At 45.1% G+C, this 25,397-nt stretch overlaps 3 protein-coding genes across 3 annotated transcripts in view; 2 read left to right on the forward strand and 1 right to left on the reverse strand.

Annotated features, from left to right (window-relative positions):
* LOC143989910 (uncharacterized) overlaps positions 1-25,397 on the forward strand; it is a 200,022-nt gene that overhangs the window by 61,361 nt on the left and 113,264 nt on the right.
* LOC143989750 (uncharacterized) lies at positions 494-12,716 on the forward strand. Its single transcript, XM_077490022.1, has one exon. It carries the CDS (start codon positions 521-523, stop codon positions 1,715-1,717), a length of 1,197 nt encoding a protein of 398 aa, XP_077346148.1. The 5' UTR covers positions 494-520; the 3' UTR covers positions 1,718-12,716.
* Positions 12,947-24,844, reverse strand: LOC143989690 (uncharacterized). Its single transcript, XM_077489959.1, has 8 exons — positions 24,798-24,844; positions 18,664-18,792; positions 17,852-17,986; positions 17,640-17,763; positions 17,426-17,523; positions 17,112-17,336; positions 16,873-17,014; positions 12,947-15,774 (listed from the first exon to the last, which is right to left on the reverse strand). Exons 2-8 carry the CDS (start codon positions 18,757-18,759, stop codon positions 15,113-15,115), a joined length of 1,482 nt encoding a protein of 493 aa, XP_077346085.1. The 5' UTR covers positions 18,760-18,792; positions 24,798-24,844; the 3' UTR covers positions 12,947-15,112.

Consider the following 25,397-nt stretch of genomic DNA (forward strand, 5'->3'; position numbering starts at 1 on the left):
GTTTTCCAGAAGAGGGGTATAAGTTGTCTGGTAGCCGATAGGAAAAAGGTAGGGTGTGCGTTTTTGTGAGGGTATGGAACCCGGAAGCATAGACAGCAAGGCTATCTCTGGTGTGGGTGTCGTAGGTCGGTCGTAAAGGCTGCTGTATATGGCGAAAACCTGTGACCAAAGGGGTTGTATGGCCCCGCACTCCCACCATATGTGGAGATAGCTTCCATCTGCATCCCCACATCTCCAGCAGGAAGCGGGAGTGGAGGGAGAGATTCTGTGGAGTGATCGGGGGTCCCTGTACCATCTGGATAGGAGTTTGAAGTTCTTCTCCTGTGTATAACAGGTGATGGAGGACTTATGCGTGAAGTGGAGTGACTTTTGCCAGTCAACCAATGAAAGCTCCCTTCCCAGGTCTGTGGTCCACCTCCTGGTATAAGACGGGAGTTGATCACGGATCAGTGAATGTTGGAATTTGTATAAGGTGGATAGTAGGTGTTCGGAGTCCTGGTTTAGGGGAACCAATCAGCTCATGTCTAGTAATAATCTTTGTATTTCTATTTTAGTAGATGGACGGGAGATGAGGAAAACCTCAGAGGATTGTCTCACTTTGTCTCCAGACTGTAAAGTAGAAGATGAGGACATCACACAGTATAGTCCAGGAGAAAACCCGACTACCTCAAATGTCCATCCGGCACCACACAGTGTAGATGGACCATCGTATTCCTCTTATCCTGAGGAACCTCAGACTGTGCGGGACGGGGCCGTCCTTCCACCAGAGAAGAGGCTTTCCTGTACTGAGTGCGGGAAGTATTTCCATTCTAAATCCAAACTTAATAGGCATAAAAGAACTCACACAGGGGAGAAGCCGCATTCCTGTGCTGAGTGTGGGAAAACTTTTATACAAAAATCACATCTGGTCAGACATCAAAGGCTTCACACAGGGGAAAAACCGTACCTCTGTTCTGAGTGCGGGAAATGTTTTTCACACAAGTCAGTTTATCACACACATCAAAGATTGCACACAGGTGAGAAACCGTACTCCTGTTCCGAGTGCGGGAAATGTTTTATACAAAAATCATATCTGGTCAGACATCAAAGGCTTCACACGGGAGAAAAACCGTACTTCTGTTCTGAGTGCGGGAAATGTTTTTCACACAAGTCCCTTTATCACACACATCAAAGACTGCACACAGGTGAGAAGCCTTATTCCTGTCCCGAGTGCGGGAAATGTTTTGTATTAAAAGCAAAACTTGTCACACATCAGAGGTCCCACACAGGGGAGAAGCCGTATTCCTGTCCTAAATGCAAGAAATGTTTTTCAGATAAATCCAATCTTTCCAGACATCAGAGATTTCATATGTGTGAAAAGCCATATTCCTGTCCCAAATGCGGAAAATCTTTTTCAGAGATGTCCCGCCTTTACACACATCAGAGATCTCACACAGAAGACAAGCCACTTTCCTGTTCTGAGTGTGGGGCATTTTTTTCAAGGAAGTCCAGTCTTCATACCCATCAGAGATTACACTCAGGTGAAAAGCCGCATCCCTGTCCTGAGTGTGGGAAACGCTTTTCACGGAAGTCCAATCTTTACATACATCAGAGATCTCATACAGGGGAGAAGCCGTATTCCTGTCCTGAGTGCGGCAAATGTTTTTCACAGAAGTCCAATCTTTACACACATCGGAAATCTCACACAGGGAAGAAGCCGTATTCCTGTCCTGAGTGAGGGAATTGTTCCTCACTGAAGTCCTGTCTTCCTGTACATCAGGGATCCCACACAACCCTCGAGGTGTATTAGTGCCTTGAGTGCGTCAAATGTCTCTCAAGTGTGGAAGAAGCACAACCTAATCTACACCTTGGATATAGTTACATAGGGGTTCATCTATTAAAAATTAGGAGACGCAGTAGATGTTAAACACCTAATTGCAACAACTAAGACTTTAATGTGAAGAACGGAGAAGCACCGTAAATTAGGTGATCACCTATTAGTAAATGACAAGTCAGGATCGTCACTTTTCCGTAATAGAAAATGCTAAACATGGTCCCTGGAGGGTGAAGGACTGCAGGATTTACTCAAGATCCCGTTTGTGTGTAAAAAGAAACAATTGGCAAATGTGGTTGATAGTAAAGATAATGGAAAATTATATACTCACCTTTCCGTCATTTTCCTTTCCTGACGCATCCCATGGCAGCACACACATTGGGTTGTGACTCCGCCTCCGTAACCTGATAGGACTGGTAAAGCTATAAGTTCTGAAGAGGAGTCCACCGCTATATTCTCCTTTTTTTCCTCACCTGTTTGGACCGACTGGTTAAAGCCTGGAACCCCTTACGCTGTATTCTCAGTAACTATCACCTTAGAAGGGTGGGTGTCTTGTTTGCTCTGCCATGGAATGCATCAGGAAAGGAAAATTACAGAAAGGAGTGTATACAATTTTCAGTTTTCCTGACACATCATGGCAGCACACTCACTGGGAAATAACTCGCTACATGGGTGGGTGCTTTCAAAAGATTTTATTTATTTAAGTACGGGATATGGAAGAATTCGTTTGAATAATTGATCTCCCAAACTCAACCGTAGTTAATTGAGCCCCGATCTATTCTGTAGTGTGACGTGAATGTGGATCTAGAAGACCAAGTTTCTGCCCTACAAATAGTTTCTGAGGACACTCCACAGTACGCTGCCCAGGAGGTCGCCACTGCTCTAGTCGAGTGGGCCTTCAGCCCATCGGATATTGGGAGCAGCTGTATAGGTATGCTCTTTTGATGGTTTTAATTAGCCAAAATGCTAATGTTCTTGAAGAGGCTGCCTGACCTCTTTTTGCACCATGCAAGATAACTAGAAGGTTTTCTGTCTTCCTGAACGGTCTAGTAGCTTCCAAGTATGAAGATATAATGGATTTTACGTCCAAAGGGTATGGCTCCCCCTCACTAGTAAGGAAAACTGGTAGATTGATTTCAGAGTTAAAGTGGAAGGTAACTGCTACCTTAGGTATAAATTGTTCCGAGGCTCTGAGGACGACTCTATCTGGATAGAAAACTAGATGAGGCTCTTTTATTAACAAAGCTTGCAATTCTGAAACTCTTTTAGCAGATGTTATTGCAACCAGAAAGGTTAACTTGAATGTTAGATCCCACAAGGATATTGATTCCAAAGGAAAGAAGAGTTCTCTTGCAAGAGCTTCTAGGACAACTGATAAGTCCCATGTCTGGAAAGTTGGCTTCCTGGGTGGCCTTATTTTCAGGCATGCTTTCTGGAATTGAATTATGAGGGGATTTAGAGCCCATCTGATTCCCATCATGGCAGACAGGGCAGAGACTTAAAATTTAATGCCCTGTACACACGGCGGAAAATGTGCGATCGGAACGTGTTGTAGGAAAATCTGATGGTGTGTGGGCTTCATCTGACTTGTTCCATCTGAATTTCTGACACACAAAGTTTGACAGCTGGACAACAAAATCCGATCATTTATATTCCGATCGTGTGTAGACAATTCCGACGGACAAAGTGCCACGCATGCTCAGAATAAATTACAAGATGAAAGCTATTAGCTACTGCCCTCTTTATAGTCCCGTCACATGTGGTTTACGTCACCTCGTTCTGAACGATCAGATTTTCCTAAAACTTTGTGCGACCGTGTGTATGCAAGTCAAGTCTGGGCTAAAATCTGTCGGAAAAAAATCAGACAGATTTTGTCATCGGAATGTCCGACCGTGTGTACAGGGCATTAGAGTGCTCGAACCTAGTCCTTTCCCCAGGCCTAGTTGCAAGAACTCTAGAACTTGAGGGACTGAAGGGGAGAGTGGGTCCCAGGACTGTTGCTGTGCAAATGCGGTGTATCTCTCCCAATTCTGTTATATGTGCTATTCATTGTCCTTTTCCTGGCCTGTTGCAATGCGGTCACTACCCTGAGTGAACACCCTTGATCTAGTAACCTTTCCCTCTCAACTTCCAGGCCATTAGGTGCAATCTTTCTGGTGCTGGGTGTAAGAATCAGCCTTTCAAGAGCAAATTCGGGGGTCACTGGGAGCGGTAATGGGTCCTCTGTGAACCATGGCCTCCTCGACCAGAATGGCAACACTGCTATGACTGTGGATGTCGAGTTCCTCAGCCTGGCCAGAAATCTGGCTATTAGGGGAATCAGAGGAAATATATATCCTAGGTGAAAGTTCCATGGCTAGTGAAGACAGTGAATCCCTGCCAACATTGGATAGGCAGCTCTCGCTAGGAATTAGGAACACTTGTTCTCTGGAGTTGCCACCAGGTCTATATCGGGAGTACCCCATCTCGAGTGAGGAGAGCAAAGGCTTGAGGACTGAGGGACCATTCATTGTTCGATATGAATATTCTGCTCAAATCGTCCGCGATTTGGTTCTGTACTGCCCGAACATATATTGCTTTCAAGTCCGCCAGGTGAACTTGAGCCCATTCGAGTATAGGACGAACTTCTTTGATGAGCGTGTTGCTCCTGGTGCCTCCTTGTCTGTGAACGTAGTTCACAGCCACAGTATTGTCCATGCGTAAGAGAACGCTCTTCCCTGTGAGTGACGGTCCGAGCGTTAATGGAGCCTGCCCTGAGCTCCAATATGTTTGAGACTATGCCCTGTGGGCGAAAGGACTAATGTCCCTGTGCCCCTTGCTCTTGATAATGGGCTCCCCCACCCCTGAAGGCTGGCATCTGTCCTGATTATTTCTGGTTGTGGGGGGACTATGGGACAACAGCGTCTTAGGTTGCTGACTCGTGTCCACCACCACGTGGATTGTTTCACCGCCTGGTTGATAACTATCTGTTGGCTCATTGATGACCCATTCCACTGTCTTAGGAATGAATTCTGGAAGGTCCTTAAATGCCACTGGGACCACTGGACCATCAGGAAGGTGGAAGACATTGAGCCCAAGATTCTTAGACATGTTCTGGCAGGTAGGTACTCTGCCACCAACAGATTCTTTATTTTTTGTACCAACGGACCTATCGTCTCTTGGGGAAGTCCAACCATGTTGGAGCTGGTGTCCAGGCACCCAAGAAAACCATTTTTTGTGCTGGCATCAGGCTACTCTTCTTCCAGTTTATTATCCACCCGAACTATTGTAGTGTGGAGATCAGTATTGTTCGATGTTGAAGTAGGGTTTGTTGACTGTCGGCCAGGAGGAGAATGTCGTTTGAGATAGTGATGGACTCTCAGTCCTTTTTCCCTCAGATGCGCTATTACCAAGAGTAAGACTTTTGTAAAAGTTCTGGGGGCCGTCGATATCCTCAACGGGAGACTCTGGAACTAAAAGTGCTGGTGACATATTGCAAAGCGTAGGTTTTTCTGGAAGGTTTTGTGTGCAGATGGACGTCGGACAAATCGTCCGACAGCATCCAATCTTTTGTACCCACTGATAGTAATATGGATTGGAAGCTCTCCATTTTGAAGGATTCAATTAAAATTTTGTTGAGGCTTTTTAAATTTAGCACCGGCCCCAAGTCTCCAGTCTTCTTTGTTACAAGAAAAAATGGAGAATAAAAACCTGCGCCCCTCTGTTCCCGTTGCTAGGCTGAGTTCCTGCAGGACAGATATGATTTTTTTCTTGGACCGCTGCTTCCAGCAACAATTTTTCAATGCTGGATGTCCAACACTAGTGATAGCTCTGCCAACTGCTGCCAGATTGATTGCTGGCCTGCAGGCACCTCCTGCCGCTGTGTAGGCCTTTTTAAGGTCAAGGTCTATTTTTCGATCCATTACTTCCCTGAAGGTCACAAGATCCTCAATCGGCAGAGTTACATGTCGCAGCAGGCGCATTAAAGCAGAGGTCCACCCTAAAATGGACCTTCCGCTCATCGGAATCCTCCCCCCCTCCGGCGCCACAATTGGCACCTTTCAGGGGGGAGGGGGGTGCAGTTACCTGGATAATCCAGGTAACTGCACCCACTTCCGGGATAGCTCTCTGCGGAAAGGGGCGTAGATTAAGCCCCTTTCCGCAAGTGCCCCGCTGCCTGCTGGGAAAACACACAGATCCCAGAGGCAGCGGGGACCGTCCTTATTGCGCAGCGCGGCTCGCGCATGCGCAGTAGGGAACAGGGAAATGAAGCCGAAAGGCTCCATTTCCTGATTCCCATACCCAAGATGGCGGCAGCACCCGAGAAACGATCTACAGATCGGCTTCGGGTGCCGACATCGCGGGCGCGCTGGACAGGTAAGTGTCACTATTTTAAAAGTCAGCAGCTGCAGTATTTGTAGCTGCTGGCTTTTAAAAAAAAAAAAAAAACGCGGAGTCCCGGCGGACTCCCGCTTTAATGAGGAATCCACCACTGGAGCCAAGATGAGAGGGTTTATAGTTGGTTCACTTAATGGATAAAGCTTGGCTTGCCGATTGTTCAGACCTGATTTTTTTATCCGGCTTTTGCCATGCATGCTTTATTAACTCCTCAAGTTCTTCAATAAATGAGAAAGTTTTGGAATACCTTTTTTAGGTTAGGAAAGTATTTCCTTAGTTTGCATGGGGCTTCATTCTCTTCTTCCCAACCGATCACCTCTTTCACCGATTTTGCGAAAGGATCTATTAATGTGAAATCAAATGAGGTGGGCATTGGAGTTTTATCCTCCTCTGGTGAGTCCTCTTGATCTTGAGGAACATAAGAAGTAGCCGATGTTTGTCTAATCAGTTCGGATGTTGCCACCTGCAGAAAAGATTCCTTTACTGACTCTAATTATGTTAGACACTTCCCTTGCATCCATCTCTTTATCACGGGTTGCCTCGTCAAAGCAGGTTTTGCATACTAATTTACTAGGCAGAGCTTTTGCCCAGGACCCAGCAGGCATTAGCCGCAGGATGGGTATGGTGGCCATCTCGAGGTTGGTGGGATGATGCCGAATCTCTGTGGTGATGGGAGGAGGATCTTGACTGGCTTCTCCGGGAATGAGAGTGTCTTGAAGGTGAATGCTCTTTGCATTTAGAGTGCGATGACCTTGACGACCTGCCAGAACTATCAGGATGAGATGATATTAGTGGCATGGCTCTCTTTTCTCCTCTTTACTACTTACTCAACGTACGCCCCCTTACCTTACAGTCTGTGGATGGTCTGCTGAAGCAGTGGCCTCCATGAGCAAAAGATACAGTGCACCTGTGAAGGAGATTCGTTTAAACAGAGATGCAGAGGATAGGTAGCCAGGAGCTAGAAGGAGGAGAGAGGATCAAGCCTTACCTGGTGTCAGAAGTCAGTACTAGTGGCAGCAAGACAGCAATGGTGGGAGCAAAACTGGGGCGGTGGGTATGTTTTTACCCTCAGAGAGGCTGCCTGGAGAATAGAATGCAGTTTTTAAATAAACCGCTGCTGCGGCAGAACTGACGGCAAAGTAATTTGCGGCACCCGGCGCCATCTTGGTGACTGGCGAGAGAGGAAACCGCCTGTGTCGCTTCCGGTCGCGCCGTGAAGCTGATCCAGCCATCATGCTGGGAAGGGCAAAGGAAGCTAAGGAACTACAGCACCCCAGTGTGCCAAGGGGCGGAAAAAAAAACAAAGGCAGAAAGAAAACTGAAAGCGGACAGAGAATGTAAATAGGGAAGCAGACATCACAAAAAGGTAAGAGGTGGAGACCACTGCAATTAGTTTAAGGCTTGTAATGTACACAATATAGTAACATACCCCTGAGACCATCAGAGTGGGGATCCCTGCATAAAGCTCATTGTGGATGCTCTGACTGTACAGTCAGGGCATCCAGCTAGGAGAGGCTGAACCTAGCTGGGTTGAAGCTGTAAGGGGCTCCAGGCTTTAACCAGTCGGTCCAAACAGGTGAGGAAAAAAAGAATACAGCGGTGGACTCTTCTTCAGAACTTATAGCTAACCAGTCCTATCAGGTTGTGGAGGCGGAGTCGCAACCCAATGTGCATGCTGCCATGATGTGTCAGGAAATTAATTTTCTTTCCTGTTTTTTGTCTGTTTTTTTTTTTTACATGTTCTGCAAACTAATCCATTTTTTAATAAATGTTGCAGAGTAATGCGCACATTTTTCTAATGTTAAATATAAAAATGATAGTTATACCTCTAGTATATGACAAAAAATGTTCATGTCTAATTCGAATTTTATTAGAATGTCCACTTATAATTACATATCTTAATTCTTAAATCATGGCACTGCTATATATTTTAATACTATGGGCAGCACAGTGGCTTAGGTTAGCACTTCCACCAAGCCAGCACTAGAGTCATGGGTTCAAATCCCAACCATGACATCTGAGTCTTGTGTGTTTTCCATGAAAAAAGCTGTGGCTGGTGTAGGTGGGGTATAAGATGTCTCTAATGCCCCGTACACATCGACCGTGTGTGGGCTCCAGCTGACTTTTTCTTCCCAAAGGTCCGGCGGACTTTGAAAGAAAACTTGAGTCGGCTTTCCGGTGGACAATCCGCTCGTCTGTATGCTGGTCCGCCAGACTTTCCAAATGAACGGACTTGCCCATACACGGACTAAAGTCCATTAATTTTGAACGTGACTTCAGGTACAACGGGACTAGAGAAGGAAGTCAATCTCGCCACCTCCATCAGAGAGATTGACACCTTGCGAGCCCTGTCGCCTGGTATAGGTTTTAAGGGTAACCCCTACACCGAAAAACGGAGTGAGGGTCCCACCAAAGTCCATACCAGACCCTTATCCGAGCATGCAGCCCGGCCGGTCAGGAAAGGGGGTGGGGACGAGCGAGCGCCCCCCCCAACCCTAAAGCACCTTATCCCCATGTTGATGAGGGCAAGGGCCTCTTCCCGACAACCCTGGCCGTTGGTTGTCGGGGTCTGCGGGCAGGGGGCTTATCGGAATCCAGGAGCTCCCTTTAATAAGGGGGCCCCCAGATCTCGGCCCCCCCACCCTATGTGAATGAGTATGGGGTACACCGTACCCCTACCCATTCACCTGGGGGAAAAAGTGTCAATAAAAAAACACACAACACAGGTTTTTAAAGTAGTTTATTAGGCAGCTCCGGGGGTCTTCTTCCGACTTCGGACGTCTTCTCGCCGGGCTCCTTAGCTATCTTCTGCTCTTTTGCTAGCGGAGTAGCCCGGCTTTCTCCATCATCGTCGCCGTCCGGGGGTCTTCTCGCTGGGCTTTAATCACATCACTCTTTCCGTAACAGAAATCTCCCCTCCCCTACTCAATTTGCCTAGCCTGTCTCCTTTGTGTGTGCATTTAGTTTATTTATTTATTTTTAGCTCCCTGCAGCTGCTGTAGTGCATCTTAAAGCAGCGTTCCACCCTCACAAAAGTTTTTTTTTTTAACGTCTGCGGGGGCCCCACGATGTCGCTAGAAAAAAAAAATAGAGCCTGCGTCATTTTTCCTGCACTGGACTGTACTGGAACATGGTAAAACAATTAAAAAATGCACCAGAGCCTAGTACAGTAAAAAAAAGAATAAAAAAAAGCATCTGGAATGCATCCAGGAAATGAATTAAAAGTGCGCTGGAACACGTTAAAAATGTGCATGAAGGAACATAACTGGAATGTATCTGTAGTGTTTTTTGTGGTGTGAACCAACCCCTAAGGGCCAGATCAAACCGCATGCAGTCACCTCCTCCCATACTCGCCTCCAGGACTTCTCCTGAGCCTCTCCCATCCTTTGGAATTCCCTATCCCAATCTGTCCGACTGTCCCCTAATCTATCCACTTCAAGACAATCCCTGAAAACCTTTCTCTTCAGAGAAGCCTATCCTGCCCCCGCCTAAAAGCTGTACTTTTATTTTCTCCATCAGCCCGTCCCCCCACAGTTATTACCCTTTTTGTATCACTTGACCCTCCCTCTTAGATTGTAAGCTCTAATGATCAGGGCCCTCTGATTCCTCCTGCATTGAATTGTATTGTAATTGTACTGTCTGTCCTCATGTTATAAAGCGCTGCACAAACCGTTGGCGCTATATAAATCCTGTATAATAATGATATAAAAATTCAGCCCAGTGTGTTTTTATTCTGCATCAAAAACGCATGGAAAGTCGGTTGTATGGTTTCCAATGGCATAGTTCACACCAGTGTGGTCAGTTCCAGAAAAAAAAAGTAGAACATGCTGCATTTTTCCTGCACTGGAACGTGGGACAGAGTATATGGAGGAGGGACAGCGTGGGATATAGAGCATCTGCCGACCCTTTTCTTGCTATTGTTACTGACAAATGTCAATTTTTCTACTCTTATAACCTAACTTAATTATGTAGACCAGGGGTCTCCAAACCCCAGCCCACATCTGGCCCGCTTGTGTCTTTTGTCCGGCCCACAGCTGGCAGGTCCAGCAGACAAAGCCACTCCCACATGGCACCCCAACTGCAGCACAATTTTGCCGCCCCGATAAATCGTGGCAAAATCACGCAAACAGAATCGCGGGATGCCTGACGCTCAAAAGAAGTTTCGCTCCACGATTGTGGTGCCATTGAAAGTAAAGGGATTGTGAGCACGTCCTGCGATTTGTGCCTATTCTGAAATCATGGGCAGAATCGCAGCAGTTCCCACTGCAATTCAAATGCTTAGACGTGAATAGTCTGTGAGTAACCGCGCGCAGGGGACAGGAGTGTGTGATGCATATTAGGAGTCATGAGAACAAAGCAAAAAGAGCGCAGGAGACAGGGGTATGTAACGCACAGTGTAGGGCTAAGAAAAGCACAAAATCGCAATACTCTGCCCCATGTTACCCTTTCATCAAAAACCCAACCCCCTCTCCTGCAAAAAAAAAAAAAAAACGCACAGCACTAATCTTTACTCTCACCCTCCACCAGCAAAAATCGATTCAACCAAATGGATCGGGAGAATCCTGGCAGTGGACTTCACAGACTGACATGCCTACCACTCGACGTGTGTGAGTGGATTATTTTTAAACATTTAATTTATTAAAAATTAACGCACCAGCGGCTACCTGGCGCCTCTCTCTCCCTTGTCTTCCCCCCCCCTCCCGCTCTGAGTCCCCCTGTGTGCTGGGGCCCCTACAGGAAGCCTCATGGTACCCCCCCGTCGGCAGGACTGGTGTCACATCGTCTACACTGCATCTCTGTGATGTGAACCAGCCCTAAGTTCAAAGGGTGACACCACTATTCCAAAGTGACACAGGAAAAGAAAGAAACATAAAAGCAGAGATTTACTGTTTTCCCCTCGGCTCCACCATGTACATTAGGCCATGTGATTTATCCTTGTACGCAAGTAGATGCACAATATTTATTACACACAATCTGCAGGTTGCTCTATGGAATGCTTGTTTGTCCCTTACATGTCTTAAAGTGTTTGTTAACCCCCCCCCAAAAAAAAACAATGCAGCTCCTGTCCATCTAATGTGCAAATAGCAGCATGGGGCTTTTGCTTCTTAAATTATCCCTCTGCATCTCCTACAATATCTGTTTGATAATGCCATGTCCTGACTCCTCCCCCTGAGTTCTGACCACGATTACCATGTCGGCTGAGCCGAGAGATCGTAGTCTGTGCGTGTCTGCATCACATGAAGCTCTCCTATTCTCCTTTGTCCTCCCCCCTCCCTGTCAACACGTAGCGTCTCTCCTCTCTGATTGTCTGCTAGGTTCTCGTGCTTAAAGTGGTTGTAAACCCTTACAACACACGTTTTGCTACAGGTAAGCCTATAATTATAATCTTTTCTTCTACCTTTTCATGTGACAACACTGAAGAAATGACACTTGTCTACAATGTAAAGTAGTGAGTGTACAGCTTGTATAACATTGTAAATTTGCTGTCCCCTCAAAATAACTCAACATACAGCCATTAATGTCTAAACCGCTGGCAACAAAAGTGAGTACACCCCTAAGTGAAAATGTCCAAATTGGGCCCAAAGTGTCAATATTTTGTGTGGCCACCATTATTTTCCAGCACTGCCTTAACCCTCTTGGGCATGGAGTTCTCCAGAGCTTCACAGGTTGCCACTGGAGTCCTCTTCCACTCCTCCATGATGACATCACAGAGCTGGTGGATGTTAGAGACCTTGCGCTCCTCCACCTTCCATTTGAGGAAGCCTCACAGATGCTCAATAGGGTTTAGGTCTGGAGACATGCTTGGCCAGTCCATCACATTTACCCTCAGCTTCTTTAGCAAGGCAGTGGTCATCTTGTAGGTGTGTTTGGGTTCGTTATCATGTTGGAATATACAGCCATCATCACATAACCACTGAAGATCAGGCAAGCATCATCTGACTCAGTGATGCCAGGACACAGCTCCCACATAGCAAGACACCATTTTGGAAAGGCAACTACAACCTGTAATTGGTGGCCATTTTAGAAAATTCTGGTAGCGACCATTTTAGGCCAACAGCCATTTTGAAAAGGGGTAACTATAACATACTCTGTTTATTTGTTTGCTTAGATTAATAAGCCTATTGCTATTTTTCTTTTGGTAACCTAATTGCTCTCCCCTGATAACATAACCATCCAATTTTTTTTTTTTTTGTATTATTTTTCTGTTGTAGGCCATAGTGATGTACCATTTTGAGTAGTTTGTCCCTTATTTCTTCTGCAGGGGAATAACTGTTGGATTCTGTAAAATGCAGACTATTGTCTGATAATTGATTATATCTGTTATTCTGTCTACAGGGAGAATTTAATTATTGAGTTTAATTCTATACATAGATATATGCATATATCATCTTTTGTTATAGACAATTTTGTAATTTTTATGTAAAATTGTAGTGTCTATGTCTGCCTATTAATCAAACTATTTATGGTGTGAACGTATCTTATTGAATAAATGTTAATTTATTGTCAACAGTCCAGTCCACATTCACATCGACCTCCTGTGTTATTTTTTTTTTTTTCAAACATAAGTTTTTATTCAACTCCAAACTGGGGCGACTGTGTTATTTTTAAATAATTCTGCATTGGTGTAAAATTACTCAAATTAATTAATCTTTCAGGCATTCCCTGACAAACACATAACACCACAGACCGGAATATGCCAGAGATTTACTATATAGTACCGCTCTTCAAAGAGACAGGGGTTATTTAAGATCTGACTTAGTGTATAATATTGTTTAATAAGAAAAGCAGGTAAAATGGTGCAAACAACATTTTTACAGAAAGAGAAAAAGATAAAAATGCAACAGAAAACATAAAGGGTTTAAGAGTGAAAATACTTAAAAGTCCTGCTTCTTTGCGTTTGGCAAAGTCCTGTCAATGAGCATAAGATGGATTCACAGAAATCTTGGCTGATGCACTTGTTTATTGGCAATGGAGAGCTAAGGTTCCTGGTTCCTCAGGGGGGGTAAGGACAGTTATGACCTGACCAATGAGAAGGTCTGAGGCGTGGCCAATGGAAAGTCACAGTGTTTATGACCATGTAGCTAATATGTCCTCAGATACAGTTTTCTACAGGTATTAATAACTACAGGTGACATACTGGTATATTATTGTCCAGCAGGAAATTACCATGTGAATGAATACAAATATGATGGGTGTCAGATACCTATTTAAGCAAGGAGATTTAATGTGTCCCATGTACCGTCTAATATAGAGGTGTTCAGGCTTAAAATGCTACTAATTAATAGAGACAGGTAAAGGTGTCCTTAATCTTGCTGTACTGGTATCATCTCAGGAGTTATGAAATATACTTACATTGTGACTTTGTGGGCAGTAATATCCCATAATAGCCAGCCAGAAATGTGTATTCGGCTTTTCTACCTGCTGAAATATTTATGACAGGCAATGAGTCTGATACTATTAGCAAGGATGGATATCTGCTTGCTGTTCTAATTGCTAAAGCCTGGACTTGAATGGTTTATGGTGACTATTAGAGTCAGACTGGGATGTGTATTGTGTTAGGTGTGAGGTTTATGAGGACTAAATCAAAGGGTCTGCCATGGTTTGTTATGTGGTTGGTTGATTTGGATAAGAGGTTCTTCTGTGTCCTATAAATGGACTGATATGGATGTTTTCGAATGCAGCTATAAATTTCTGAATTGCAGAAGATGCCTTGCCGGGATTATGGAAAGCAGATCACTGCTGTTAAGTGTCTCCTATTCTACATCACAGACAACATAAACATTTCCCAGCATACTTACCAGCCAGCCGGCAAAACACAAAAAATTGTCCTGTCTAAAAATTCACACTAAAAACAGATGTTCTAGTTGCTAACATATGTGTAAGCTTCCACGCCAAGGCTCCTCTGTATACTGCGCTCCTAACTCTATAGTTTGGAGAGTCTCCAGGTTGGAGCACATATAGCAGTGGCTAGATTAAGGTTTGTCTGGAGGGTGCCCATTCCTCCTCAAAGACACAGGGACACAATGGACAGCACCAAATTGTGCCGAAAAGCTGTGTCGGTAGGTGACAGCCATCCCAATTTATGCCCAGCCTTTGCAGTAAGGTGCAAATGAAAAGGATATACACATACCTCTAAATTCTAAACAACATGGCTGCCCTGGTTCTTCTTACAGTTTTTGGGGTGCCCAGTTCACATTGTCATCACAACAAGTTTTTGTTTACAGGTTAGAAAATCTGCCCGCAGATTAACACAGGCATTTTCTATGATCGTCAGCTCCATATATTTACCATAATGGGGTAAATTTCCTGATGAATCTCCATCAGTAAAAAATGTGAAATACCACATTATGGACATTAAAACGGAGCTGATGATCATAGAAAATCATTATATGAAATATATACAGCCAACATTCCTCACAACTGGGCAAATAGTAGTAGCATACAATCAAATCATTTATTTTAAATAGAACTCTAAGTCCATATGTAAAAATAGCACAATGCAACATTATGACCTCTAGAAGGAGTCAATGGTTATATCAAATAAAATATGATAAAAACTTGTCTCGGGTGAATGCTACTCACATTCATTAATTGACATGTTTGTGAAATCTTGCACCACACAATGTACTCAGCCAATGAAAATTAATACTGCTATCAATGGCCAACAGGGTAAAACACTTCATCCATGTCTTTGGTGATCTCTGATCTCCTTATCAACTGTTTCTTACATGATGATGATCAGCCATGGAGTATATCTGAGGAGTATATCAGGGTGTGCTTCTTCCCCACATGAGAGCTGTGATGTCCAGCAACATTCATATAGAAGACATTTCCCACACTCAAGTCACTAATACACCTCAAGGGTTGTGTGGGACCCCTGATGTACAGCAAGGCAGGACTACAGTGAGAAAAAAAATTCCCTCATTCGGGACAGGAAAGTGGCTTCTCCCCCGTGTGACATCTCTGATGTGTGTGTAGACTGGACTTCACTGAAAAACTTTTTCCACACTCAGGACAGTAATACGGCTTCTCCCCTGTGTGAGATCTCCTCTGATGTCTGTAAAGACTGGACTTCATTGAAAAACATTTCCTGCACTCAGGACAGGAATACGGCTTCTCCCCCTTGTGAGATTTCTGATGTCTGTAAAGATCGGACTTTCCTGAAAAACATTTCCCGCACTCAGGACAAGAATACGGCTTCTCCCCTGTGTGAGATCTCTGATGTGTGGAAAGATGTGACTTCTGTGAAAAACATTTCCTGCACTCAGGACAGGAAAACGGCTTCTCCCCTGTGTGAGATCTTTTATGCACAATAAGTTTGGATTTAGAATGGAAACCCTTCCCGCACTCAGTACAGGAAAACCTCTTATCTGTTGGAAGGACGGCACCATACCTCACAGTCTGAGGTTCCTCAGGATAAGAGGAATACGATGGTCCATCTACACTGTGTGGTGCCGGATGGACATTTGAGGTAGTCGGGTTTTCTCCTGGACTATACTGTGTGATGTCCTCATCTTCTACTTTACAGTCTGGAGACAAAGTGAGACAATCCTCTGAGGTTTTCCTCATCTCCCGTCCATCTACTAAAATAGAAATACAAAGATTATTACTAGACATGAGCTGATTGGTTCCTGCTGTGCTCCACTCAGATCATCGGATATAAAAATGTCCAGCTGGTAGGAAATGGGTGTAACAAAAGAGAATACATATTATGTGTATATATAGCAGTGGGGGGAGGGGAGAGAGCAGAAGTCAGGACTATGTAATGTACAACATATTGTATAAGATACAACAGATAGGACTATATAGTATCAGAATGATGTAATGTACAACATAGAGTATATAGTGCAGGGGTCAGTATTGTACAATGTAAATTATACAATGTAAAGGGTCAGGGCTCATAATATTGGTATTCAGTGGAAGTTCAACCACTTCAGCCCCAGAGGATTTTACCCCCTTCCTGACCAGAGCACTTTTTGCGATTCGGCACTGCGTTGCTTTAACTGACAATTGCACGGTTGTGCGATGTTGTGCCCAAAACATTTTTTGCACTATAAACAAAAGAATAGTGACAATTTTGAAAAAACACATTTTTTACTTTTTGCTGTAATAAATATCCCCAAAAATATATATATAAAAAAAATCATTTTTTTTTCCCTCAGTTTCGGACATTTTTGACACTATTTTGGGACCATTGACATTTATACAGCGATCAGTGCTATAAAAATGCATCGATTACTGTGTAAATTACATTGCCAGTGATGAGGTTAACCACTAGGGGCAATGAAGAGGTTAAGTGTGTCCTAGAGAGTGATTGTAACTGTTAGGGGGCTAAACTTCAAACACACAGGACAGTGATCACAGCTCTCGATGAGAGAGAGCTGTGATCACTGTCCTGTCACTAGGCAGAATGGGGGGAAATGCTTTGTTTACAAAGGCATCTCCCCGTACTTCCTCTGCGTGACACGATCGTGGGCACCTGGCAAACCGAGTCCACGGGACCCGCGGTTAAATGTTTACATGAGACAAGTTGCATGAGAAATACAGGAATACAGGACGGGGAACACAGCTCAGGAAAGTGACCAGGGGATTACAGGCTGATATCACCCAGCCCCCGCCCTACTCTGGACCAATCAGTGAGCAGTATGGGTGGAGGAATGTATTTAGTGTTAATGACCCACCTGTGCTGATCTCTGTAGGAGTGTCCTCCTCTATAAATGTCCTCGTTATTCCATCCTCCTCCATAGACTGCTGATCATCCCTCACATACCTCTCTTCTTCTTCTGATTTCACCTCAAATTCTATATCGATTGGATCTCCACTCTAAATCAAGAAAATGAGAGAAAATAACATCTGTAAACTATAAGCATACATAAAAAATCCACACAAGTCTAGTAATTTTCTGCTTTGTTCCACCAACCTTATAACAGTGAGGGATGGTGTGATCTTCCTGTTTGGAACCCCGGAAATACAGAGGATGGGGACATATCTGTGTTGGATTTCTGTAGCTGGATGACTCCACCATGGTGTCCTGGTACAGATCTTTGTGTCCTTTTAGAGACTCCGACTCCATCACCCAATCTTCATCATCCTCCTCTTTTATCTCTTCTTTAACCTCAACTTTCGAATCTCTCAGGTTTCCACTCTGAATATATAATAAAAATGACATCAATGGTAACAATGCAGATAATGTACAGATCCTAATGCTACTATCAGTGATTGTTTCTCATCTACCTGATGATGGTGGGGGATGGTGTGATCTTTCTGTGTGGAATCCCGGGAATACAGAGGACGGGGACATCTCTCTGGTGGGTTCCCATTACTGGATCCATCTGTAGGAAACACACACACTGACTGAATACATTGTTTCTATGTGTTTATCAGATGATGGGGGATCTAGGTGGAGCCTCCGTACTGCTCTCTCCTTTACAATAAAGTCTCCTCTTACCCGGTGATGTGAGGGGCGGCTGATTGTCCATCATGACATCCTTGTAGAGATCCTTGTGTCCTTCTAAATACTCCCACTCCTCCATGGAGAAATAGACAGTGACATCCTGACACCTTATAGGAACCTGACACACACAATGATACAGTCACCATCCAGACACATCCCTTGTCTGTTACTGGATAATGTCCCAGAATTCCCAGAATCCTCCTCACCTCTCCTGTCAGCAGCTCCATCATCTTCTGGGTGACTTCTAGAATCTTCTCCATGTTGTGTCTCTCAGGTTTTAGGGAGTCACATGGAGGCACTGTGATGGTCATATGATCACCTGACTTCACAAGTGGAAATCTCTGTATTGGGGAACCAATAGGAATATCATGTTAGAATCCCAGAATCCTCCTCACCTCTCCGGTCAGGTCTGTTTTATTAATAGAGATAAGAGTGATGTCATGTGACCTCCCAGAATCCTCCTCACCTCTCCGGTCAGGTCTGTTTTATTAATAGAGATAAGAATGATGTCATGTGACCTCCCAGAATTTACCTCACCTCTCCGGTCAGGTCTGTTTTATTAATAGAGATAAGAATGATGTCATGTGACCTCCCAGAATTTACCTCACCTCTCCGGTCAGGTCTGTGTTTTATTTAGGGGTGCACCGAATGTTTTTTTCGGTGCCTAAACCGATACTGAAAATGAAAAATACACTAGGCCGAAACCGATACCGAAAATGACCGATATCGAAACTACTGTTTTTAAAAAATATTTTTATACAGGAGATGGTCAGAGACTGCAGATCTGGTACAGGAGATGGTCGCAGACTGCAAAAGTGGTAAAGAAGATGGTCAGAGACTGCAGACTTGGTACAGGAGATGGTCCTCCTCACCTCTCCGGTCAGGTCTGTGTTTTATTAATAGAGATAAGAGCGATGTCATGTGACCTCCCAGAATCCTCCTCACCTCTCCAGTCAGGTCTGTGTTTTATTAATAGAGATAAGAGGGATGTCATGTGACCTCCCAGAATCCTCCTCACCTCTCCGGTCAGCAGGTAGATAATCTCCAGGGTGAGGTTTAGTATCTTCTCAGTCACGTGACTCCGGTCCTCCTCCATCCTCATTGGTGCCGTCATTTGATCTATACAGGTCTCCTTGTAGACGGATAACTTTGGGAAATGAAAGTAAGAATTATTTGGATGGTATTGCTCACACAATAATAAGATGTTGATGTGGGGGGGGGGGTTAATAGGAGGGTTGGTGTACACCTCAAACTGGGCACTTTTACCCTCTTCCTGCCCAGGCCAATTTTCAGCGCTCTCAGACCTTGAATGACAAATTACTCATTCAAACAACACTGTACACAAATTAAATGTATTTATTTTTAGACAAAGCTCTCTTTTGGCTGTATTTATTCCCCACTAGGTTTTTATTTTTTTGTATATAAATTAAAAAATATCAACATTTTGCAAAGAAAAACATTTCTGTCATAAATTTTTGCAAAGAAATAATTGTCTTCGTAAATTTAAGGCACACTGCATTCTGATGTATTTCTTTGGTGAAAATAGCCCAAATCAGTATTATTTAGTCTGTAGGAAAGTTGTAGAATCTACAAACCATGGGATATATCTGAAAACATATTAATCCTGATGTACTTACTATCTAATTTCTTGAGGCCCTAAAATGCCAGGACGGTACAAATATTCCCCACAATGACCCCCTTTTTGGAAAGTAGAGGGACCCAAAATCCAAGGAACACCTTTGGGCTTTCAAGGAGCATAAATTGCACATCTAATTTCCTGACTACCCATCACATTTTTGGAGGCCCTTGGGCACCATGTCAGTGGAAACACCAACAAAATGACCCAATTTTGGACAGTAAATACTCCCAGATATTTTCTGAAAGGCATAGGGAGTTTTTTGAAATTTTTATTTTTGGCCACAGGGTTTTGGAAAATGCAGGAAAGAAAATACATTTTTTTTTCTTACACAAAGTTGTTAAATAATAAGATATTTATAACACACAGCATGGATATACATAGAAGTACACCCAAAACACATTCTGCTACCTTTTATGTGTATACCACACGTGTGAGACTTTTTCTCAGCCTGCCAACACAAATCCAAGGAGCACCTTCAGGAGTTCTAGGTACATAAAATTACACATCTAATTTCCTAACTACCAATCACATTTTTGGAGGCCCTGGAGTACCAGGAAATTAGAAACCCCCACAAAATGACCCAAAATGATTTTGGAGAGTAAACACCAGAAAATTAAAATTATATATATTTTTAAATAAAGATGTCAGTTTAATAAGATATTTCTCACACACAGTATGGACATACTTAGAATTACACCCCAAAACACATTCTGCTACTCCTTCTGAGTATGGTGATACCACATGTGTGGGACTTTTTCACTGTCTGAACTGATTATATACCAAACATTGGGCTCAATTCACTAGGCAGTATTGACCACTTTAAGAACTGCGGTAAAATAAATAACTTTTTTCAATTCACTTAAAAATGCTACTAAAATACTGCATGAGCTATTTTATTAAGTGATGCAGTATTTTAGTAGTTAAATCTTGCGGTCCTTTTATGCTGGTTATAGCCAGTGTCCTTAACAAGCAGTAAAGAGCTGGTTGTTAAGGAGTGAGCAGCCGCTGGCATCCTTACCAACCAGTAACTGTCATGGTTGTTAAGGACTGTGCGGCTGCCATGTTCTTGACAATCATAAGTCATCTGCTGTCAGCGGGATTCCCCGCTGACAGTAGACTGAAAACAAGACAATTGTCAGCATTAAAAAAAAAAAAAAAAACAGCATGGGGTCCCCAATCCTTACTAGGACCTCATTGACCGTGGAATGTTGGGTGGATGACATGGATGGCATAAGGGGTCAGAGCATAATGAGCTGTCATTCGGTAGGAGCCAAGCGTCAGCATGGGTCAGGTTATTTTTTTGTTCAGCGGGATGTCCACTGTGATTGATGTTGGATCCACTTCTGGGAACATTTATTTTTGGGGGGTTGAATAAAGGAGTTGTCAAAAACTGTTTTTACTGACTTTTACCACTTTTTTGATGAATAAGTAGGAGTACTATTTACCCCATACTCCTTCACATGGGGGGTGGGATCTGAGGGCCCCCTTGTTAAAGGAGGCTTCCAGTTTCCAATAAGCACCCCACCAACAGATCTACACAACCACCTGGCCAGGGTTGTGGGGAAGAGGCTCTTGTTCTCATCAACATAGAGACAAGGTGCTTTGGGGGGGGAGACACCCTGCCCCAAAGCACCCCACATGTTGAGGGCATGTGGCCTGATATTCTCTGGGGGGGGCACTCACCTCCCCTTTCCCTGGTCTGCCAAGTTGCATGCTTGGATAAGGGTCTGGTATGGATTTTGCGGGGAACACACGCCACTTTAAAAAAAATAAAATAAGCGTGGGGTTCCCGTTAAAATTTATATCAGACTGAAGGGCCTGGTATTGATTGGGGGGACCCCATGCTGTTATTTTTCTTAATTTTTAAATGCCAGCAATTCATTTGTTTCCATTCTGCAGATGACTCATGGTTGTTAAGGACACGGCAGCTGACTGCTCCTACTACAATTACCATGACAGTTATGAGTTGTTAAGGACGTGACGGACACCTGCTCTTTAACAACCATGTTGTTTAGTGGTTGTTAAGGATGCCAGCACCTGCTGGTTTCTTAACATCCAGTTAAATTAAACACATTCTTTAAATATCCCATGCTTGGATCATTACTTAAAGGAGAAGTCCAGCCTGAGTTTGTTTGGCTGGCCTTCTCCTACAGGTCACAGGAGTGCAATTCGTTTTGCATTCCTGTGACCCCATTTACAGCGGAGAGCGGTCTGAAGTCTGCTGTCCGCTGACGTCACCAAGATCAGTCCAAGCAGCACGTCATCCCGACTTCCGAAGTCTGGATCCACCAGCTGCCTTAAAGGGGATGTAAAGGTTCGCGTTTTTTTTAACCTTAATGCATCCTATGCATCAAGGGGAAAAAACTGCCGACAATACCGCCCCCCCCCCCCCCCCCCCGGTTTACTTACCTGAGCCTGTTCACCTGCTGCACTCGCCCCCGATGTTCTCTTCGCCACTCAGATGGCCGTTGTTTGGCTAGGGTGGATGGATTGAAAGCAGCGCAGCCATTGGCTGGCGCTGCCATCAATCACATCGAATGACTCAGTACTCCGGGGGGGCAGGCCAGAGTGATACTGTGAGCAGCTACAGCCACCGGCTGTATCACAGAAACATGCCCACAAGAACTAACCACCATGCGAGAGAGCTCCCATGAAGGTGGTTAGTTCTTGCGGGGAGGAGCTGAGACAGCCACCGAGGGACCCCAGAAGACCAGGTTCGGGGCCACTCTGTGCAAAATGAGCTGCACAGTGGAGTTAAGTATAACATGTTCGTTATTTAAAAAAAATAAAATTGTCTTTACAACCCCGTTAACTGATGGCACTCTCAGCAAGCCGCTGAGATGACCGCTCCCCGCCCCTCCACAGCTCAGCGCTCCAATGAGCGTGGAGGAACAGAGCAGGAGAGCTTCTGACTGAAAGACAGCAGCTCTCCACTCGGCGAGGTGAGAGAACCAAGCCATCTGTGATGTTTGGTGGCTCAGTTCACAGTGAAGAGGAGGTGGGGGTCAAATGCAGCATCCACCTAGGTAAGTATGAATCAAAAATATCTTAATTACCACATTCATTTATTTACTTCTGTGAATTGACTTTAATGCCGTTTTATGTGGCATTTACCAAGCGCTTTTGCCTTTTAACATAAATACAGCATAAAGAAAAAGTGAATTGATATTTTCAGCATCGCATGCGGTATTTGGGAAAAAGGTGTCCGATCACCTAAATACCGCATTTCATATGCTTTAGTGAATGGAGTCCATTGTATCTTGTGCATCACACAAATCAACCAATTGTGTAAAGGCCAATGTAAAGTAACGGTCACCTCTGTATGAGTGATCAGCGAATATAGCTTAGTATAGCATCACCTATAGCAGTCCCAGTTCCTATAAGTCAAGCAAGCCTATAAACTGGCGTGGAGGTGATCGGGGGACACGATAACTGGCGTGGAGGTGATCAGGGGACACGATAACTGGCGTGGAGGTGATCGGGGGACACGATAACTGGCGTGGAGGTGATCGGGGGACACGATAACTGGCGTGGAGGTGATCGGGGGACACGATAACTGGCGTGGAGGTGATCGGGGGACACGATAACTGGCGTGGAGGTGATCGGGGGACACGATAACTGGCGTGGAGGTGATCGGGGGACACGATAACTGGCGTGGAGGTGACCGGTGGACACGATAACTGGCGTGGAGGTGACCGGGGGACACGATAACTGGCGTGGAGGTGACCGGGGGACACGATAACTGGCCTGGAGGTGATCAGGGGGACACAATAACTGGCGTGATCGGGGACACGATAACTGGCGTGGAGGTGATCAGGGGGACACAATAACTGGCGTGGAGGTGATCAGGGGGACACAATAACTGGCGTGGAGGTGATCAGGGGGACACAATAACTGGCGTGGAGGTGATCAGGGGGACACAATAACATGCCTGGAGGTGATCAGAGGGACACAATAACTGGCGTGGAGGTGATCAGGGGGACAAAATAACTGGCGTGGAGGTGATCAGGGGGACACAATAACTGGCGTGGAGGTGATCAGGGGGACACAATAACTGGCGTGGAGGTGATCAGGGGGACACAATAACTGGCGTGGAGGTGATCAGGGGGACACAATAACTGGTGTGGTGGTCAGACTCATCACAGTGTCTCTGGAGGGATCGCTGATCATTCCTGTGTAAAATCTTACAGAAATCTTCCCTAATCCCGACCTTTATTATCATTTCATTCCCCCCACATACAATGTCTGGAACCAACATTTACTGACATCAATAACTCCCTCCAGGTACAGACCAGAAATTCCCTCATTGTAATGTAGAGCTGGCTCCTGACGAGCAGGCGCTATGGTTTTTGAAAGGTTAATTTGCCTGAAGCCACAGTTGGGTTTCGGGATTATTTCTCCAAATTTCTGGTCTCAGTACCAATCCAGCTGGGTTGCACTGGGTTCTCCTTGACTGCAGGTATTGCTGTCACCGCCGACAAGAACAGAAACGCAGTCTCGCTGGGTGCATTGAATGCCTCTATTCTCTCGGAACCAGTCAGTGGGAGTGTTTTCCTGCTGTGCATTCTGGGGGTGGTATTTAAAGGTACCGGTGCCACGTTGCCGAGGAGCAATTATTTTCTGTCTGTTCGGTTCTGGTGGTCCTCCAGACCCAGCCCCATGGCCCTCCTGGCCTGGGGCGTGGAACCATGCATCCTGAGTCTCGGGGGCCAGCTGGCCGAGGCAACGCAACTGCAGGGACAGGCCCGACTGGATTTTGGGGCCTACTGATCCAAGGGTGGTCTGGTGCCGTCTCATCTGAAGGGAGAGGCCCAGCAACTGAAGAACCCCAGGGGAGGACTCTTCGGGAGAAGACCATGCGCAAGGCTGGCTTCTCTGAAGGAGCCTGGAGGGTTAGTTGAAGGATGCAACCTGGATCAACACTCATACGGTATCGCCGGATCGGCTGAGAGAACCTGGTACCGTATGTCAGTTCTTTAAATGTATCTACGTCCCTCAGTAACGCTCAAGTGTATCTCACGAGTCTGTGGCAGAGACTTTGTCGAGCATCCCACCGGCTGCTAGGCCTAGTGAGAGGAGGTCTATCCGGGGGGTTGTTAAATCCAGTTGGGAAACAGTTTTTATTCTCTGGATTTTCTCTAAAGACTTCCATTTTTGCAATCTAAGTGCCTGAACTCACTCCTAACCTTCTACCCTTTATTAAGAGACTTTGTTTTGCTCTAAATAAATAACCCAAAAGAGGATTCAGTGTCAGTTTCCACATTTTTTGGGCCATCTACCACGGGAACCCCAAGACGGAGAAGCAAGCAGGTGAGGTAACGGTAAGTCTAAATAGAACCAGCAGCTCCTTCGGGGGTCAGTTCTAGTAATATACGGGGATATTCTAAATTTCCACACTATATATGTGTGTATCATCATCTGCTGGAGATAAAAGACATCACAGTGACTATGGAGGAAGAGGACGGACATGACGGGGGGTTACTGGGTGTAAATAGAAAATATGATCTTATTACCTCCTCTGCTGCATCTTCCAACAACGTCTTCTCTCTACTTCCTCCCGACTCACCTCTCACCCACAACTTCCTATCTGTATCCGACATCACTTCATTCATTCCATAGAGACTTCCTGTCTGGGTAGAGGTGAGATCACCACCTTGTGGAGCTCAAAGGAACTGCAGCTCCGAGAAACATCTCATAGTGTGAACCCGGCCTTGTGCTGTGTGTGTATATAGTGTAGCGGCCATAACCATTTGTAGGGCAGCCTTAAAGTGGTTGTAAACCCTTACAACCAACTTTGACCTACAGGTAAGCCTAGATTAAGGCTTACATGTAGGTCCAAGAAATATCTCCTAAACCTACACGGTTTAGGAGATATTTGCTGAAAGACAGGCACCGCTGTCTACGGCGCATGCGCCGTAGACAGCGGTGCGCAGGTGCACTGAGCACGCCGCTGTCAACGGCGATATGCCGCGAGTGGCGGCTCCCGTGCGCATGCGTGGGAGTGACGCCACCGCGGCTTCGCCAAATGACAGCGGCTGAGCAGCGAGACCCACCGAGAAAATGGAGGCTCCGGACTACAGGGGACAGCGGTGACTTCGCTGGCTCCTGTGTCA

Source organism: Lithobates pipiens, unplaced genomic scaffold (genome assembly GCF_037356315.1).
Source record: "Lithobates pipiens isolate NorthernLeopardFrog02 unplaced genomic scaffold, aLitPip1_a1.2 Scaffold_18, whole genome shotgun sequence".
Classification (NCBI taxonomy): domain Eukaryota; kingdom Metazoa; phylum Chordata; class Amphibia; order Anura; family Ranidae; genus Lithobates; species Lithobates pipiens.

Excerpts from the sequence above, each read along its gene's own strand:
- LOC143989750 (XM_077490022.1), top strand. The coding sequence starts at position 521 with ATGTCTAGTAATAATCTTTGTATTTCTATTTTAGTAGATGGACGGGAG.
- LOC143989690 (XM_077489959.1), bottom strand. The coding sequence starts at position 18,759 with ATGACGGCACCAATGAGGATGGAGGAGGACCGGAGTCACGTGACTGAG. Across the intron at positions 17,524-17,639 it reads GCCGCCCCTCACATCACCGG|ATGGATCCAGTAATGGGAAC; the intron begins GTAAGAGGAGAC and ends TGTTTCCTACAG. Across the intron at positions 15,775-16,872 it reads TCCTACAGAGATCAGCACAG|TAGATGGACGGGAGATGAGG; the intron begins GTGGGTCATTAA and ends TTTCTATTTTAG.